General features: G+C 41.3%; 1 protein-coding gene across 1 annotated transcript in view; it reads left to right on the top strand.

Moving 5' to 3' along the window:
* Positions 1-8,553: 8,553 nt before the first annotated feature.
* Positions 8,554-15,971, top strand: part of LOC149279279 (guanine nucleotide-binding protein G(s) subunit alpha) — a 31,672-nt gene continuing 24,254 nt past the window's right edge. Inside the window, exon 1 of the mRNA XM_089501343.1 lies at positions 8,554-8,668. Within this exon, the coding sequence (XP_089357469.1) occupies positions 8,575-8,668 (94 nt within the window). The 5' untranslated portion in view covers positions 8,554-8,574. The remainder of the gene's footprint in view (positions 8,669-15,971) is intronic.

Genomic DNA, 15,971 nt, shown 5'->3' with positions numbered 1-15,971 from the left:
AAAGGAACCTGAATAAACGTGGGCCTTGTCGATGTTATCAGTAACCCTGGTGAGGATGCGCTGTGTTAAAGTCTTTAAATTTTCACCTTTTAATTGCCCATCGTAAAGATTCTGTGTAGCAAATGTATTAACCAAACGGTTCCTCATGATCCTCATGGAAATCTTGACATCATTATTTAAGGATTCACTTCAATGAGTCACCTGCATTCAAGCAGGTATAGAGCTGATTTGGTGGATCAGCAGAAGTGCTATATTGGAGGATCGGCAGTCTAAATATGATTATGATATCATTTTTTTCTAAAAACAACTATTCTTATATTCAAGCAAATATGGTACTATATGGTAAAGACATTGCATGGTGAGAAACATTTTTAGAAGGTGGAAATATTTTACTGTAAGTAAAAATGTTTAAACGACATAAATGCAGTTATTTTTCTGATGTTTTGACTTTGTTGGTAAACTTAATTTTGTAATAACCATAAAACTGTCAGAAGGACTGCAAATCTTTCACTTATTGCTTGAATTACATAACCCTATGGTTTTGAAATATATTATTCCTCCTGTACTCCACCACTTCTTACAGTCTTAAGACCAGGGCTGCCCTGCTGCGTACAATAATGTAATCAGATACATTTCCAATACCTCTTTTTATAGGGTGAAGAGATGCAGAAATGGGAACTCCGACAATTCGTAAAAGAAAACAACATCAGTGAGTTATGGTGTTCTGGGTATTCTGAAATCTGACGTCCATATTAATCTAAATCTATTTCGCTACAATTTAGGTTGGAAGGGGAAAAATAATGGTAGTGTGTGTTGCCTTTATTTTCAGCTCCTGGAATGTGTAATAACAGCATCCTCTAGTGGATAAAGCTAAGCATCTACTATGTGTTTGTATTTGTTACGGAAATGCTTTTGACTTGATGAAGGGAGGACTCCCGAAAGCTCGTCTATTATTTTAAATACTGTTAGTCCAATAAAAAAGGTATTACAAGATTCTGCAACATTCTGTTTTTTTGCATTCTTATACACTGGACTAATACGGCTACCCCAAACTACAGTATTTGTTACGGGAAATTGATAATACTCCCTCCGTCCATTTACGACACAGAAGCCATGCCGTCCCCTCCTTCACACATCACGCAACAACCATAAAACCCACAAAGTCACTTTGCTCAATCTAATGCAGCATTCTCTGTCACCTAAGGACATCCTTCCTATAGCAGTCCAGACCGGATCCATACCTAAGAACTTTCTCAACAAGCTGGCCGTGAGACTCTGGAAATATTAACTCTTTAATAGCCCATAATGTAAGTTCTACACAGTGACACGCCAAATTTGTTAACCAAATGGCCCTAATACCGGTTTTCTTTGACTTGTCATTATTTTAAAACACACTTTTTTGACTTACTTGTATTCAAAATATGAATATCAGGCGTAACATACTGGTAGCATAAGCACCAATTAGGAGTCTTACATATATATGATCACAGCTGAGTAGAATAAGAAAGAGTCAGTTCCAGGCTGTGTGACCCTGAGAATCTGCCCCTTCGCCCTGACAATGGAACAAAAACCCTGAGACTTGGTGGAAAACCCTAAGAATTCCCAGGCATGACCTCAACTTCAGTGTCTGTATCTTTATTTAGGTTCCTATATTGTACACTTGTTATGTTTTTCTCGTGTGCGGTTTTGGATACTTTCCAATCATGGTTCCATAAAATGTTTCTCCTTTAAATATTTGTATCCATTTTTTATTATATAAAAAAGGTCACTTGCTTGCGTAGGGATGTTTGATTCTTGTAACCACAGCACCATGGGTGTGTGGCAGCGTCTCCCCTCACTGACATTATTTTCCAGGCAGCAAGCAGTTGTTGGCCTCTTTCACTATCTGTAACATGAATTATACTGATAAAACATGCACAGATTAACTAAGCTTTAACACACAGAGTAAATACGCTTAATCAGCTCGCCAATTCCTCTGTGATCCTGTAACACAGTGTCTACTTTTCCATCCGAGCCTTTTGCCCCCGATAGAGATTCTATTAGAAAAACTTCAGATTTGGAATTAAAATTGAAACGTTGCTTCTTGGAGAAGTTTCTTGTTGCTGGCATATGATACTATCAGAGGACCATAATTCAAAGGACAAATTCACAAACGACCTCTATTAAGAATAAAAGGCCTCTGCTTTCTAAAAGATTGATGAGACTTCTGCACTCATGTGTATATGGCTTTATGTCTTTACAGGCAGTAGGCTTACAAGTATGAATTACTCCTGTGTAACCCATTGGCGCGTGCATTGCATTATGGGTTTAAAAGAGGTGCATTGTGGGATGATTACTTTTAGGCAGCGAAGAATGGATAAAACTTCCATTAACCCCTTGACTGCTAACGACGGCATGGTGCCGTCGCTAGCAGTCCCAGTCAGGTGCTAACGACGGCACCATGTGTTACCACAGTGATCATATAGCTATGAAAAGTCACATTCCCTTTTTAAAAATGGCCGATACTAAATTTTAACCCCATGATCCCTTTGATCATGGGGTTAAATTTAGCCAATGGTAGAGGGAGACAATTTTTGAAACCCTGATGAACTGCAAATATTATTAAAATCAGCCATTTAACCTGTGCGGTAAGTGAGTAACCATCTCATTCCTAGAGCGCCTTGCATTTTTACTGCAAAACTTATTTTTGCTGTAAAAGTGATTTTTTTTTTTTCTCCCTTTACCCAACACAGTCTACTGTTCTCAATTTCTGTTTATTTTAGACCGGTTACCTACTACAAATATTTAGCAGCACAGCTTTTGATATTAGAGTTTAGAAAAATAAAATTACAAACTAGTTTTTATTGAGTCGGAAGTGAAAAATTACACTTTTTTCTCATTTTTGGCTGTATTTTGCAAACCTGATGAGACATACACATATAAAAATGGTATATTTGGAATCTGCTGGGTGTGCTGAAAAAAACAATATATGGTTTGTATAGTTTATTCCCAAGAAATTTACTTATAAACGCGTTTAAACTTGAGATGCACCAAAATGCCGCAAACCAGCTTAGCACCAGGGTGGGAAATGGCTTAGCAGCCAAGGGATTACATTATAATCATTACCTCTTTAAAATGTGAAACACCGCAGCGTTCCACAATGTGACACTTTTTGTGTAAGCTTCTGATATAACGGATTCTAACTAGGAATGTGTTTGTTCTTATGTTATTGCATAGCATATAAATGTCTTTATATAGATAAATGTTAGTGATACCCATGGACCACTAGTTTACTTTGTGTCTATGCAGATATGGCCACCAAGTTCCACCGCAGCCTTATAGGTCAGTCTGCCGATACATATTAGATCACAGAGCGACCAATGTTGGCTGTAGAGGGCAAGAAAGAAAGAAGGAACGTAAGCATGTCAGTGGACTATTCCTTATGGTAATTATTTCTAGCATATGACATCGAACGGTTAATATTTCTAGCATATGACATTCATTTTCTTATCGCTGCTCAATGCTTCCTCTAATGAATAAATTACCTTTCAGTAAATAAGCCCTTTAAAGCATCCCCTCAAGTAAAGATGCCGTCAGAAAAAATGTAAAGAATCAAAAAACACGAGTGCTATAAAAAATCTGAGACACTGTTCACATTCACCCATTCAGTGCCGGAGGGGGGATGTTCTGAAGAGGGAAGTACACTTCTTCTGGATTCACAAACATGCCGTTTAATATAAGGCATCATATGAGGATGAAGGGTGGAGGCATTTAATCTTTAATGTAAGCACCCAAAGTTTCAGCGTAACATAGTGTATGTAACCTCAATAACAAGTCATGAGTTTGCCAAATGAGCCAATGGATAGTCTCACTTCAATCAGAATCCCAGGAAAAAGAAATCGCATCAAACGCCGGAGATTGAAATTTGTTACAAGGGGCCGTTCTTGGAATACATAGTCTGAGAAATTAGAAATCTCTCACCCCCCTCTTTTGAACATTTATCACAAGAGCTATAATAGCCAGCCAGTTTGTACATAATCCTGCAGCGGATGTTTAATCTATCAAACATCTGCTTGACTTTCCAAATATATCCTAGAGGAGTATGATTTGACAGCAGGTAGCAATGGTGGAACTATCCAGTCCGCCATATTCTTTTTTTGTCAAAGTGAAACTTTCACAAATTGAGTGGAAATTGTGAGATTTAATCAGAGATTTGCGCATAGGGACCGCAAGGTACATTTATACTAATCAAGGCATTTCTAATTCACCCCACTCTTTAAGGGTTAATCTCTGGAATCAAGGATTATGGCCAGTAGTCAGTATATGGTGAGTTTGGACATTTTATCTCACCAACATAACTGTGTGTTAGATCAGTGCAGAATGCAGGTATGTAGGAAGAAGGCTGTTGTATAGCGGATTTGGCTCCTTCATAGGAAGAGGCTGCTCCTTAGTGGATTTGGCTCCTCCGTAGGAAGAGGCTGCTCTATAGCGGATATGTCTGCTCTGTAGCGCATATGTCTGCTCTATAGCGGATATGTCTGCTCTGTAGCGCATATGTCTGCTCTGTAGGACGAGGCTGCTCTGTAGTAGATATGTCTGCTCTGTAGCGGATATGTCTGCTCTGTAGTGAATATGTCTGCTCTGTAGTGAATATTTCTCCTCTGTAGCGGATATGTCTGCTCTGTAGCGGATATGTCTGCTCTGTAGCGGATATGTCTGCTCTGTAGGACGAGGCTGCTCTGTAGCGGATATGTCTGCTCTGTAGCGGATATGTCTGCTCTGTAGGACGAGGCTGCTCTGTAGTGAATATGTCTGCTCTGTAGGGAATATGTCTGCTCTGTAGCGGATATGTCTGCTCTGTAGCGGATATGTCTGCTCTGTAGCGGATATGTCTGCTCTGTAGCGGATATGTCTGCTCTGTAGCGGATATGTCTGCTCTGTAGGACGAGGCTGCTCTGTAGTGAATATGTCTGCTCTGTAGGGAATATGTCTGCTCTGTAGTGAATATGTCTGCTCTGTAGGGAATATGTCTGCTCTGTAGCGGATATGTCTGCTCTGTAGCGGATATGTCTGCTCTGTAGCGGATATGTCTGCTCTGTAGGACGAGGCTGCTCTGTAGTGAATATGTCTGCTCTGTAGTGGATGTGTTTGCTCCATAGGAAGAAGATGCTCTATAGTGAATGTGACTTCCTGATAGAAAGAGGCTGCATTGTAATGAATATCTCTGCTCCATATAAAGAAGGGGCTCCGTAGTGAATATGGAGAGCTGGCTCTGTACCCATCCTGTTTGTTGAATACTAAAGGATATTTTTGACTGTTAGTAAAAATGTTTACTTTAGTTTTTTAGCGTTTAAGTCGGTTTTATGGTGCGCAGCTCCATGTCTGCATCGTCACGTTTCCGTTGGCTGCGTGTTGCACAGTATAGGACTGTCTCTCCATGATTTTGTTTTTAACCGTTTGTGCGCTGGGGCTCTATGGAGGCAATACGCACACGGCTGGAGTTTCTTTTTTACGTTCTCAGCCGCAGGGAGTTAAAAGATGGAGCCGCTGGTAAAACTTTAACTTATTAATCATAATATGCAAACAAGCGTCTATTTTAGGAGCATTTTAAGATAAGCTAGTTCTTCATTGTGACTCAACCTCAACTGCCATAATAAAACGAACCAGAAGAATTTAAATGGCTGTGACTGGCTTGTGAGCCTGTGTATTCCTCAATCTGAACTTTCCTCTTTTTCCTCCTCACTGATATTTCCCCCCCTTATGTTTTCTGGTTCCCGACGCAGATGATTTTCTAAGGATTGCACGAGAACATTTAACAGCGTTAAATATTATAGAGAATTACCTTATAACTATATGATTCTAAGAAAAAACAAGATGTACTCTAATAACCGAAAAATAAAAACCTAAGGCTGGCATGTTCAGGAGTAAAGAAAGAAAATGTTCGTAGTATCTGTTAGAGAAATATTTTCCTGGTAAAAGACATCTCGAGATAAAGTAATATCTGAAAAATCGACACCAACTACAGGATTTTCAGGTTAAAAAAAAAACACCCCCTCTCCGTGGCTTCCGCTGCCCAATGCAGCCAATCACAATAGAGGAAGACGGAGCGACTGAAATCAGCAGGAGGGCCAAAAGTGCATGGTGGGGGGTCTTGTTAGACCCCCAGGAAAACTTGTGCAGGTGAGGGGTGGAAGAGGGTGTCTTGCACAGTTCTGAGCATGGGAAAAGGGGTTCTTGGGTGGGGAAACTTGCCAGATGTATAAAGAGGATACTAAGGAATCCTCCTGTGCGTTTGGATGAACAATTAGGTAATGGTAAAGGTACGATACGGTTTGATTGTCTGCAGTTACGTTACGTATGCCAAGTGATCGCGGTGAACAATTTTTTTAGTGAAGCAGTGGAACTGCGTGTCGAATGGATCACTCTTTTGGTCTGTATGGAATAGTGACCCCCGGTCTATGCACCTGGATCGCTTTTTACGCATAACCTCCTTAGTTTCAGGTTGTGAATATAATTTGTTATCCGTGCTACTTACCAACATACATGTGTCATTTAGGGCACTGTGTCATTTTCTAGCATTGCGCACCATTTGTACCCCCAAAAGGGGGGCTTGCCGTGTGTACATTGTTGAAATGGTGCTGCGTTCTTACCAGCGCTTGCTATGACACATTAAAGTACATATCCCGGTGTTGTGAAGTGGGTTTCCCGGACTCCCATTATAAACAAACCGCGCATTCAGCCAGCACGTTACTTATTGCATGCTGGCCCCCGACAGGCCATTCAGCGCATGACAAAGGCTTCTGTGTAACGTCCGGGCGTATAACGCCTCATCTAGTGCTACAGTATTCCATGGAAGTTATCAGCAGCCAGAGCGACTAGCCAGCCCAAGATTAATAAATAAATAATTAGGACTTATATATATATATAATATACGGCTTCAATTTGGGGATGCCCCCTATCGAGTGACTGTTTTAGAAAAGGCAAGTATGGATGTTTGGAATAATATGGAGTGTGCGTGCCGCTATTACTTGTATCAGGTGATATTACTGATACTGTTACTTTAGCGCTATTAAAAGGGGGTCTTCGTATCGCCCGCAGTCTGATTTGGGGCGATGTATCCAGATTTACGGAGTGGAAGAGTGACGCGCGAGCCGTGATACTCGTATATCTGTTCTGTAATATAGTTACAAATAGATCTACTCTATACATTATTTGTGGGTACCCTCAATGCAAATGAGCGACAGCGTCATAGCGTAAATATCCGAATTAATATATTATACTCTTTCCCGAAACAAAGTAATAGCTGCTTTTTAAATTTATGTTATGTTTTTGTTATTAGGGGGGGTTAAGCAATTTGTATCCACAACTAGGATACTGTCCTAACGTCTCTATTTATTAAATAGGATATGGGGGGTTAAAAATACCCAAAATGGAAAAAAACAATACCAAGATGTGTCCTTGTATTGCTTGGTGTGTTAGAAATGTTGCGTTAATATGTTATATATAAAGTGGAAGAATAGCTGTGTGGCCAATAGGAGCCAAGTAAAGCAGGGATTTAGTCTGTTATTGGCTGACTGTGATCCTGCTGGTCGGTCCCAACCTCGCTGGGACTACATTGTGTGACCTTTCTTCCAGCTCCAAGTCCTGTTGAGATGGGCCATGTTTGCTAAGTTTGTGTATTTTCACAGTAAATAGAAGCGGTATCGCCGGGGGCTCGGGTGTCATTTAAATGAAGCCCCTGTGTTTGCTGGTTCAGAGGCCACCTGGAGCTCTGCAGGGACCTGTCTTTCTAAACATTACGGTAAACAGGGTGATCTCCAATCACGTGACTCCGAAGCGTATGTTTCTCCTCTAAAACAAATTAAGAAAGAGAGAGAAGGAGAGAGAGAGAGAGAGCGAGTGCTAGGGGAGCTCAAGAGTAACTTTCCAGCTGGGAGAGGACGAGGGACGCGGACAAACTACAGGTTATTAAAGCTGTTTACGGAGCTGGTCGTACGCAGCATGTATGCTAGTCAGGCAGACCAGTATAGGACCGTATATACTGTTCAGAGTAAAGTATAGAGTTGTTTACGAAGTGGATAGGTTATTATATATATACCTGCAAGCACGGCAAAGCTCTGCAAAGGCTTTAGAGTAGAGAGCGATCTATAGACGAGTATAGAGTGGGGTGAGCCCAGTATACGACTTTATTAGCACAGTATAGATCTCTGTGAGGAGGGGAGGGCAGTATAGAGGGGGGATCAAGATACTGAAGTGTATAGTATCAGCTCTGTATAAGGAGATAAGCACGTTATAGAGCTGTTTTTAGTCCAGAAGAGAGACAGGCGTGTGTGTTTCAGCCGGCGGAGGTCTGTCCGGTGATCTCTGGGGGGCACCCAGCTCCTAAGGATTATGGTGATCTAATCTCCTCCCTGCATCGAGTCCCGAGCCAGTACCACCATGGGGATGTGTTACAGTCTCAGGCCCCGGCTGATAGGCGACCACAACTCGCTAACCTACACGGCCACCAACTGCCCCCCAGGGACTGGGGCTGGCGAAGATCTGGGCGCTTTGGACCCGTCTGACCCCAGGGTGCGGGCCGAAATAAAAGCCAGGATGAAAGCGGATATAAAAAGGAGCAGAAGTATCGACAAAACCCTAAAGGCAGAGAAACGGGAATACAAACAGATCCACAGGCTGCTGCTTCTAGGTAGGTCCATCTCAGATGTAAGCTCTTCGGCCGGCAGAAAGAGGAGCGAAAGGCTGTAACTCTGCAAAGTGCATATATCTTGCCAAAACTTGTCTGTGGTTTATACCCAATTTCCAATATTTTATTGCCCCGTAATTGAGTTGCAAACATAGTATGTGATAAGAGATACGAGCCAGTTGGCGCTCCCTGTCTGTCATGCCTGCTGGGTTATAAAAACTGTCCATGTGGAGTACCTGCCATGTATCCACCACTCCTGGCACCAACTGTTGCTATCTCACTGTATTATTAAGCCTTTTATTTCTCCTTGTATCGTAGAAATCCCTTTTCGTTCCTCTGCATCGCCGTCCGTTTTAGCTGCTTGGCTGATAACAGATCAGTTACCGAGTGTCATTTCAGTCGCTGCAACTAGTATTTCTGAGGGTTCTGTCTGCTTAACAGCGCAAACTCAATGAACCTGCGCAGACCTGTGTACAGAAGGAAAGGGCCCTGGTTGCGTATACCACCTATCCTGTTTAGTAGAGAGGTGCTGTAGGCCTGAGATAAAAATATATCGCTGGTAATTAACACCTGGCTTTCCAATAGGAAATCTTGGATCCCAGATAATGGAATCTAGCCCATAATATATAATGCATATGTAATATATATATATATATATATATACAGCATATCTGCCCCTTTAATGTCTCTAAAACTGGAAATCAGATATATCGCCTGTCTCGCACCCTTTACTGCCCTGAGAATTTTATCCCGCGGAATTGCCAACCGCATTGGAGAATTTCTTTCACAAACTTGGTCTCCTTGGCTCGTGTTAACTTTGCGGACATCAGTCTGTATTGCGTCGGATTACGATAAAAGGATCCTCGTTACTAACGCATTTCATTGGAACAACCAGAATTAATTATTACGGACCCCCAATAACTGCATGCGTCGTAAGCAGCAATTGTTGTGACTACTCGGCACTAATGTACTGAGATGTCGAACCTGTTGCCTTCCTTACCTCTTGGCTTTTCTTTGTTTCCCATTGTTTTTAATAATACATCACCTTTTTTTACGGCCTATGTGTTAAGTACATACGTACCCCCAACCGTTAAAGGGCCGTAATGTTTCACCTACGTTCTCGCTGATGTGCTCTGGCATTTTCAGGTGCATCCTTTTATGTACGCAGTATATCATAAACAGCTCGTACGACGACAAAAAGTATGTGCAATGAAAAAAAAATACACATGCAGTGTAAAAATGGAGAGGGTGGTATTTAAATGGAACAGCCTCCCAGCAGAAGTGGTAGAGGGTAATACAGCGAGGGGATTTAACATGCATGGGATAGGCATATGGCTCCTGAATCTAAGACGAGACCAACGACTGATTAAGGTTTGAGTCTTTACAGCAGGAGAAACGGGCTTTCCTGCGCTTTCCTCCTAAGGACAGGGCAGATGGTCCATGCAGAAACCTGAGATCATGTAACTTTCTGTGTTTTATTAGGTCCGTTCCTTTACGTTATTCCCCCCCCCCCCCCAGCCCCCGACATCAGCGAAGCTTCTTTCTTAAATATTATTTAGACGCCTTTAACATTATCCCGTGGCTCATGATACGGCATGTGTGACCCAGGACATGTGCCCGTCATTCCCTCAGGATATACATATTTCTACTTTCAAACTATCTGCTGTTCAGATATATTGTTGTCTCCAAGGTTTTGGTTGAAGGCAGATTGACCGATCGCGCATGCCCTAAGTCGGGCAACGTCCTGCGAGAATCACGATCCACATCTCAGCAGGCTGTTTTTTTTAAAATAGGTTTTATTGATAAAAAAACAAAACACCAAGACTGTTTTCTGCATCTACGGCAACAAAGCCTTTCGAGTTATCTGCACGCTTTGCGTCGTCGAGCGACAACACGGTAGCAGTTACTGTTATAATTGAGGGATTTGGGCATTTAGAAGTAATATTGATCGTGTTCCCGGTGCTATCATTAAAAAGTATCATTTGGAGAGGAGAGTCTTCCGTGAGCGTCGGCTCCGCCAGAGACATAGTGACAGCCAAGCGACGGCCGCGTCTCTCTAACTAGATACCTCATCTACCGTGTTAAATTCCCCAAGGACATACACCTTTCCTTACGAATGTTCGTGGTGTGGGCTGACCCGTTCATATTTACGGTGATGTCACCCGGGGATATTTGGACAGTCTCAAGTGACATCATGTGTTAAATATTAACAGACCTAGTTTGTCTGCAGGAGTTTGGAGAACAGAGTGAAAGTGTTCCCCGCGCGTGGCGCTCCTGTCCTTAACGTAAGGATACGACGCAAAGTACGCCTATCTGTGAAATATGGCGCAGGGAACGACTAGTTTGAACGATTTAAAGGTGCTGTTCCACTAAGTCAAAGCATTCGGATGCTAAGCAAACAAACCGTAGCAGGTCCGTCGCTTGATTCTTGCCTTTATTCACATCCAAATTCCGTAATTCCGTTTCTACGGCAACAACTTATTAGCGTCTGCTTTTGTGTCACGTGACTATTAAAAGTTCCTGAATAAAATGATACAATCAGGCAAGATTTTACGTGATGAAATAATTATTTATATATATTTATTATAAATATATATTTATAACTACATAAAATAGTTGATCCTATATAAAAAAAAAAAGGATAACACGGTAGCAGTTACTGTTATAATTGAGGGATTTGGGCATTTAGAAGTAATATTGATCGTGTTCCCGGTGCTATCATTAAAAAGTATCATTTGGAGAGGAGAGTCTTCCGTGAGCGTCGGCTCCGCCAGAGACATAGTGACAGCCAAGCGACGGCCGCGTCTCTCTAACTAGATACCTCATCTACCGTGTTAAATTCCCCGCGCGTGGCGCTCCTGTGGAAAGTGTTCCCCGCGCGTGGCGCTCCTGTCCTTAACGTAAGGATACGACGCAAAGTACGCCTATCTGTGAAATATGGCGCAGGGAACGACTAGTTTGAACGATTTAAAGGTGCTGTTCCACTAAGTCAAAGCATTCGGATGCTAAGCAAACAAACCGTAGCAGGTCCGTCGCTTGATTCTTGCCTTTATTCACATCCAAATTCCGTAATTCCGTTTCTACGGCAACAACTTATTAGCGTCTGCTTTTGTGTCACGTGACTATTAAAAGTTCCTGAATAAAATGATACAATCAGGCAAGATTTTACGTGATGAAATAATTATTTATATATATTTATTATAAATATATATTTATAACTACATAAAATAGTTGATCCTATATAAAAAAAAAAAGGATAATCATTTTATTTAATGTTCAGTATTAATCTATTTATTAAAATGTTTATAAAAATATGGGCTGTGGGTTCTGAAGGTCAGTTCTGGGGCAAACTTGTACATACGGATATGGAAACCAATAAAATATTGCTGAGCTTGCCAATTGTAATCTTTAAAAAAAAAAGATGATTTATAAGATTCTGATGTGATATTTAATTTGTCTCAACGCAGACAGACATAATAATAACGTTTACAGTCATTTTATATCATTCTGATGTTTTATTTATTAAGAACCTGCAAACTCCACAACAAGCGGGGACCTCCAGAGACCTTGTTCCTCTCCATCACATGTATTTAGTAGTTGAATTGCTATAAAGACTCAAACCTTAATCTGTCGTTGGTCTCGTCTTAGATTCAGGAGCCGTATGTCTATCCCATGCATGTTTAATCCCCTCGCTGTATTACCCTCTACCACTTCTGCTGGGAGGTTGTTCCACTTATCTACCACACTTACGTTACATCTAAATCTCCAACCCTCTAGTTTTAGATTGTAAGCTCTTGTTGTAAAGCTGGTTTAAGTGATACACATTACGTAAGGGGCAGTGTCCCACAGAATTATGATAAACGAATAGATTTTCGGTGACGCTAGTGCACGGCTGGTACTGTTTTGAAGTGCCTGTTGGCTGAGCGGTAGTGCATGGGGTCTACCAGCAGGTGGCGCTAGGGGGTCTCAGAGTCCTATTACAGATTCTCTGCGATGTCGAAAATGTGGCCTTGTCTCGATCGGCTACATTTTTTTTCTTTCCCAGAGCCCACGGTGGTTAAGACTAAAAAAAATCCCTCTCTGCCGTCTAATTCTCATCGTTGCTTTACGTCCCATTACGTTTGGCTGCGATCTCGTCCACCACGAGATACAATTCCTTGTCATATGTCTTCTGCACAAAGTATATTCATAAACGTCCGTGGGGGGGGGGGTTGGGTTCGCTCCTTAAAAAAATGAGTTAATATGGATTTATTTAAAAATCGGGAAATTGTTATTGGTTCATATTTATAATTCCATTTGTGTCTCCACACTCACCCGCCTATTCCTTCAAGAACCTGATGACCCCTCATTTGGTGTCTTAAAGTGTTTTGAGTTTGAAAAGCATCCTTATCACCATAGCAACCAATGGAATGATCCAATCAGAAGGACCCCAATGCACATTATACCGGTACTCATTTAGGTTAGCTGCCCACAGCCCCTTTGATAGGATCAGGTGCAGCAACCGGTGGATATGTTAATAAGAGATGTGGGATTTGGGGGGCTGTTCAATCATTTTGGGGAAAACTGAGTCAGGAGGAGGCCGTCTCAGTCCTAGGAGTATTAGTAGCTATTCAGTAAGTCTTAACTCGCTGAACGTGGCAATACCCTCTCAAACTGCCTGTCCGTAACGGGCACCTTCGTCTTCCCCACGTTTATTTTTTATGTCGCGGAATTATTTTCTAAACGTGGTTTATACGGAGCTTCACCTCACTCAACATACAAGAGTCTATTTTATGGACTTAATTTGGAGCCTGTAAGAGTCTCAATATACTCTGCCTACATCTTTAACCACGACAGCCTGTCCGAGGAGCGAGCGTGGACGTGAGGTGGCATCCGTGGCAGGTTCTGCTTTGATTCTGGAGAGGTTATCAGGTTCTCTGCTTCGGAAATCTCCTGTATCCTCAGTGAACTCCGTGACTGGCACTTCCCCAAGACGGAATCTCAACTGCCGACCAGAGGAGGGCAAATCTTGGGCTATTTCTACTTTTTCCATCCCGTTTGCATTGAAGGTCTGTGATTATGTGTGTTGCCAGCTCATCCAGAGAGGAGCCTCTGTTTATTCTCAGCCAGTGCTCCCGACACGTGGAAAAGACAGTCCGTATTACATACGTTACTTGCGTTACGATGAAGGTGAATAATCATATAAGCGCCGGCGAAATCAGGTGATTTCTCCAGAGGCCATTTTCTGGGACCACAATCGTCATTTACAGGATAGTATTTACAATTATCCTCAGATTTCTTTAAAGTGTAAAGTGAGTGAGCTCATCCGCCAAGAAGATCTCCTTATTTTTATCCTCGGCCTGGTAAATACTCGATGGTTTATCTGGTACAACCTTGAATGTTTTAGAGATTTAAAAAAAAAACAATGTTTACCCCGGCGGCTGAGATAAGAGGAGCGTCTCAGCCGTTCTATAAAAAGCCTTACAGGATAAAAACTGCACCCCTAAGTGATCCCAGAAAGTCAACTGGGGTATTTGGAGGAGGGCAAAAACTTTTCATTCGCATCTGGCCTCAGGCCACGCGTGGATTGGGGGGGGGGGACAGGTAGACCCCAAGTATAGAAGGTCGGAAGAAAGAGTTTGTTTAGAGGTACCTTTCAGAGGTTTTCATCGATACATTTTTTTTGTTAATGGCTAATATTCTGATAGCCGTTTGTCAAGCAGTAAATTAGAATCGGAAATATGGCACAAGATCTGGAAGCCAGCGGCGTGTTTGTGCCGGTTATTCCAGCTCTTACCGACAAGCGATAAATCCGCGAGGAAGAACAATCCGTCTTTGTAGCCTGCACCCTGTATCATATTACAGGAATTGTCTCCGCAACCGTAGGGGCCTCTAAAGCGATCTCCATCAGACTTCACTCACATGCCCGGCGTCTAGATTGCAAGCTCCTCCGAGAAGTTATCCTTCTCACCTTTTGTATCTGTAAATCCAGACTGCTATATGATGCACTACAGCGCTACAGATTATGATAGCGCTGTATGAAGCAATAAACAATATTATATATATATAAATCATGTGTTAATGCCGTATCGTTGGCTAAAGTGACGATGAATTTAAAAAATTAAATAAAAGATCATCTCAATTTTCAGTACTAGTTATCTGCGTAAAAGGAGTGTTTTTAGTAGTGGATCCCGGAGCTTCGTTGATAGGTTACCGCTTTCCTACGGATCGGCTTTTAACCTGTTTATTAAGATAAAAACCCACGTGATATTTTGTATTTAAAATGCAATTCCCTAGCGTAAAAATATCTTGTGGTTTCCCGAGAGAATCCCAAAGACGTTGCCCCCCTCTCAATTCTAACCCCTTCTAATCTTTGTAAGGTGATTACATAATCATCCTGTGATACACGCTACTCCGAGACTTCTCGTGCTTTCCTGATTTCATTTATTAAAAATAAAACTCCAGGCAAATACGTCCTCGTTTTGTTATTTCCGTGTTTTATTTGTTTTTGTTTTTTAAGCATTTTGGTTTTAATTGTTTTTATGATTGTTTTAATATTTATTTACTTATAATTAGATTTTAAAATCAATTTATTGATAATAAATAATTTATTCACAATACTTGTATTTAAATGAATACATATAATTAATTATAATTATTATTTAACTGTAATTAAAATATTATTATTTTCTCCTGATTAAAGTTAAGGTTTTATCTTGTATTATGTAGGTTATAACGGTATATATATATATATATATATATATATATATATATGTATATATATGTGTGTGTATATATACATACAGAGTAAAATATAGCGGTTTTTGGGAGCTGATGCTTCCTTGCTGCCATATGCGTTAGGAATAGATATGTTTAACCCCTTGGGTGTCAGGGGCAAGTGAGTGGATGTCACCAGCTTGGCACTGAAAGAGTTGTGCATTTTCACATTTAGAGTTATCTTTCCTAACCCTTACCCTGCTGCAGAGAGGTGGGCCGCCCAGCGTGTCGCTGATTGGTCTGCCTTGTTTTTGCAGTGTCCAGGCAGATGAGGGGTTAAAGTCGAGGAGTGGGGGAGCTATGATCTCAGGTAGAAAGTATTTGGCTTTTCCCTGCAGTTATTAATGCACCAGGCAGAGCTAATTTTAGCTCGTGATTGTAAATAGAAAAGAGTTATTAAGTATCAAACATAGCAACAGAAGCATTTTTAATACTTTGTTTTGGGGCCTTGAGCACAAAAGAAAAACATTTTTGGTGTGTTTTATAATTATTTCTTACAATTGAGGCTTTTAACCCAGATTTGCTCGCGGCATCGAAGCGGTGTTTGCAG

This window comes from Sceloporus occidentalis, unplaced genomic scaffold, assembly GCF_023333645.1.
Source record: "Sceloporus occidentalis isolate IW3139 unplaced genomic scaffold, rSceOcc1.0.p SCAF_173, whole genome shotgun sequence".
Classification (NCBI taxonomy): Eukaryota; Metazoa; Chordata; class Lepidosauria; order Squamata; family Phrynosomatidae; genus Sceloporus; species Sceloporus occidentalis.
The sequence above is the reverse complement of the archived record's forward strand: the minus strand, read 5'-3'. Positions and strand labels throughout refer to the sequence as shown.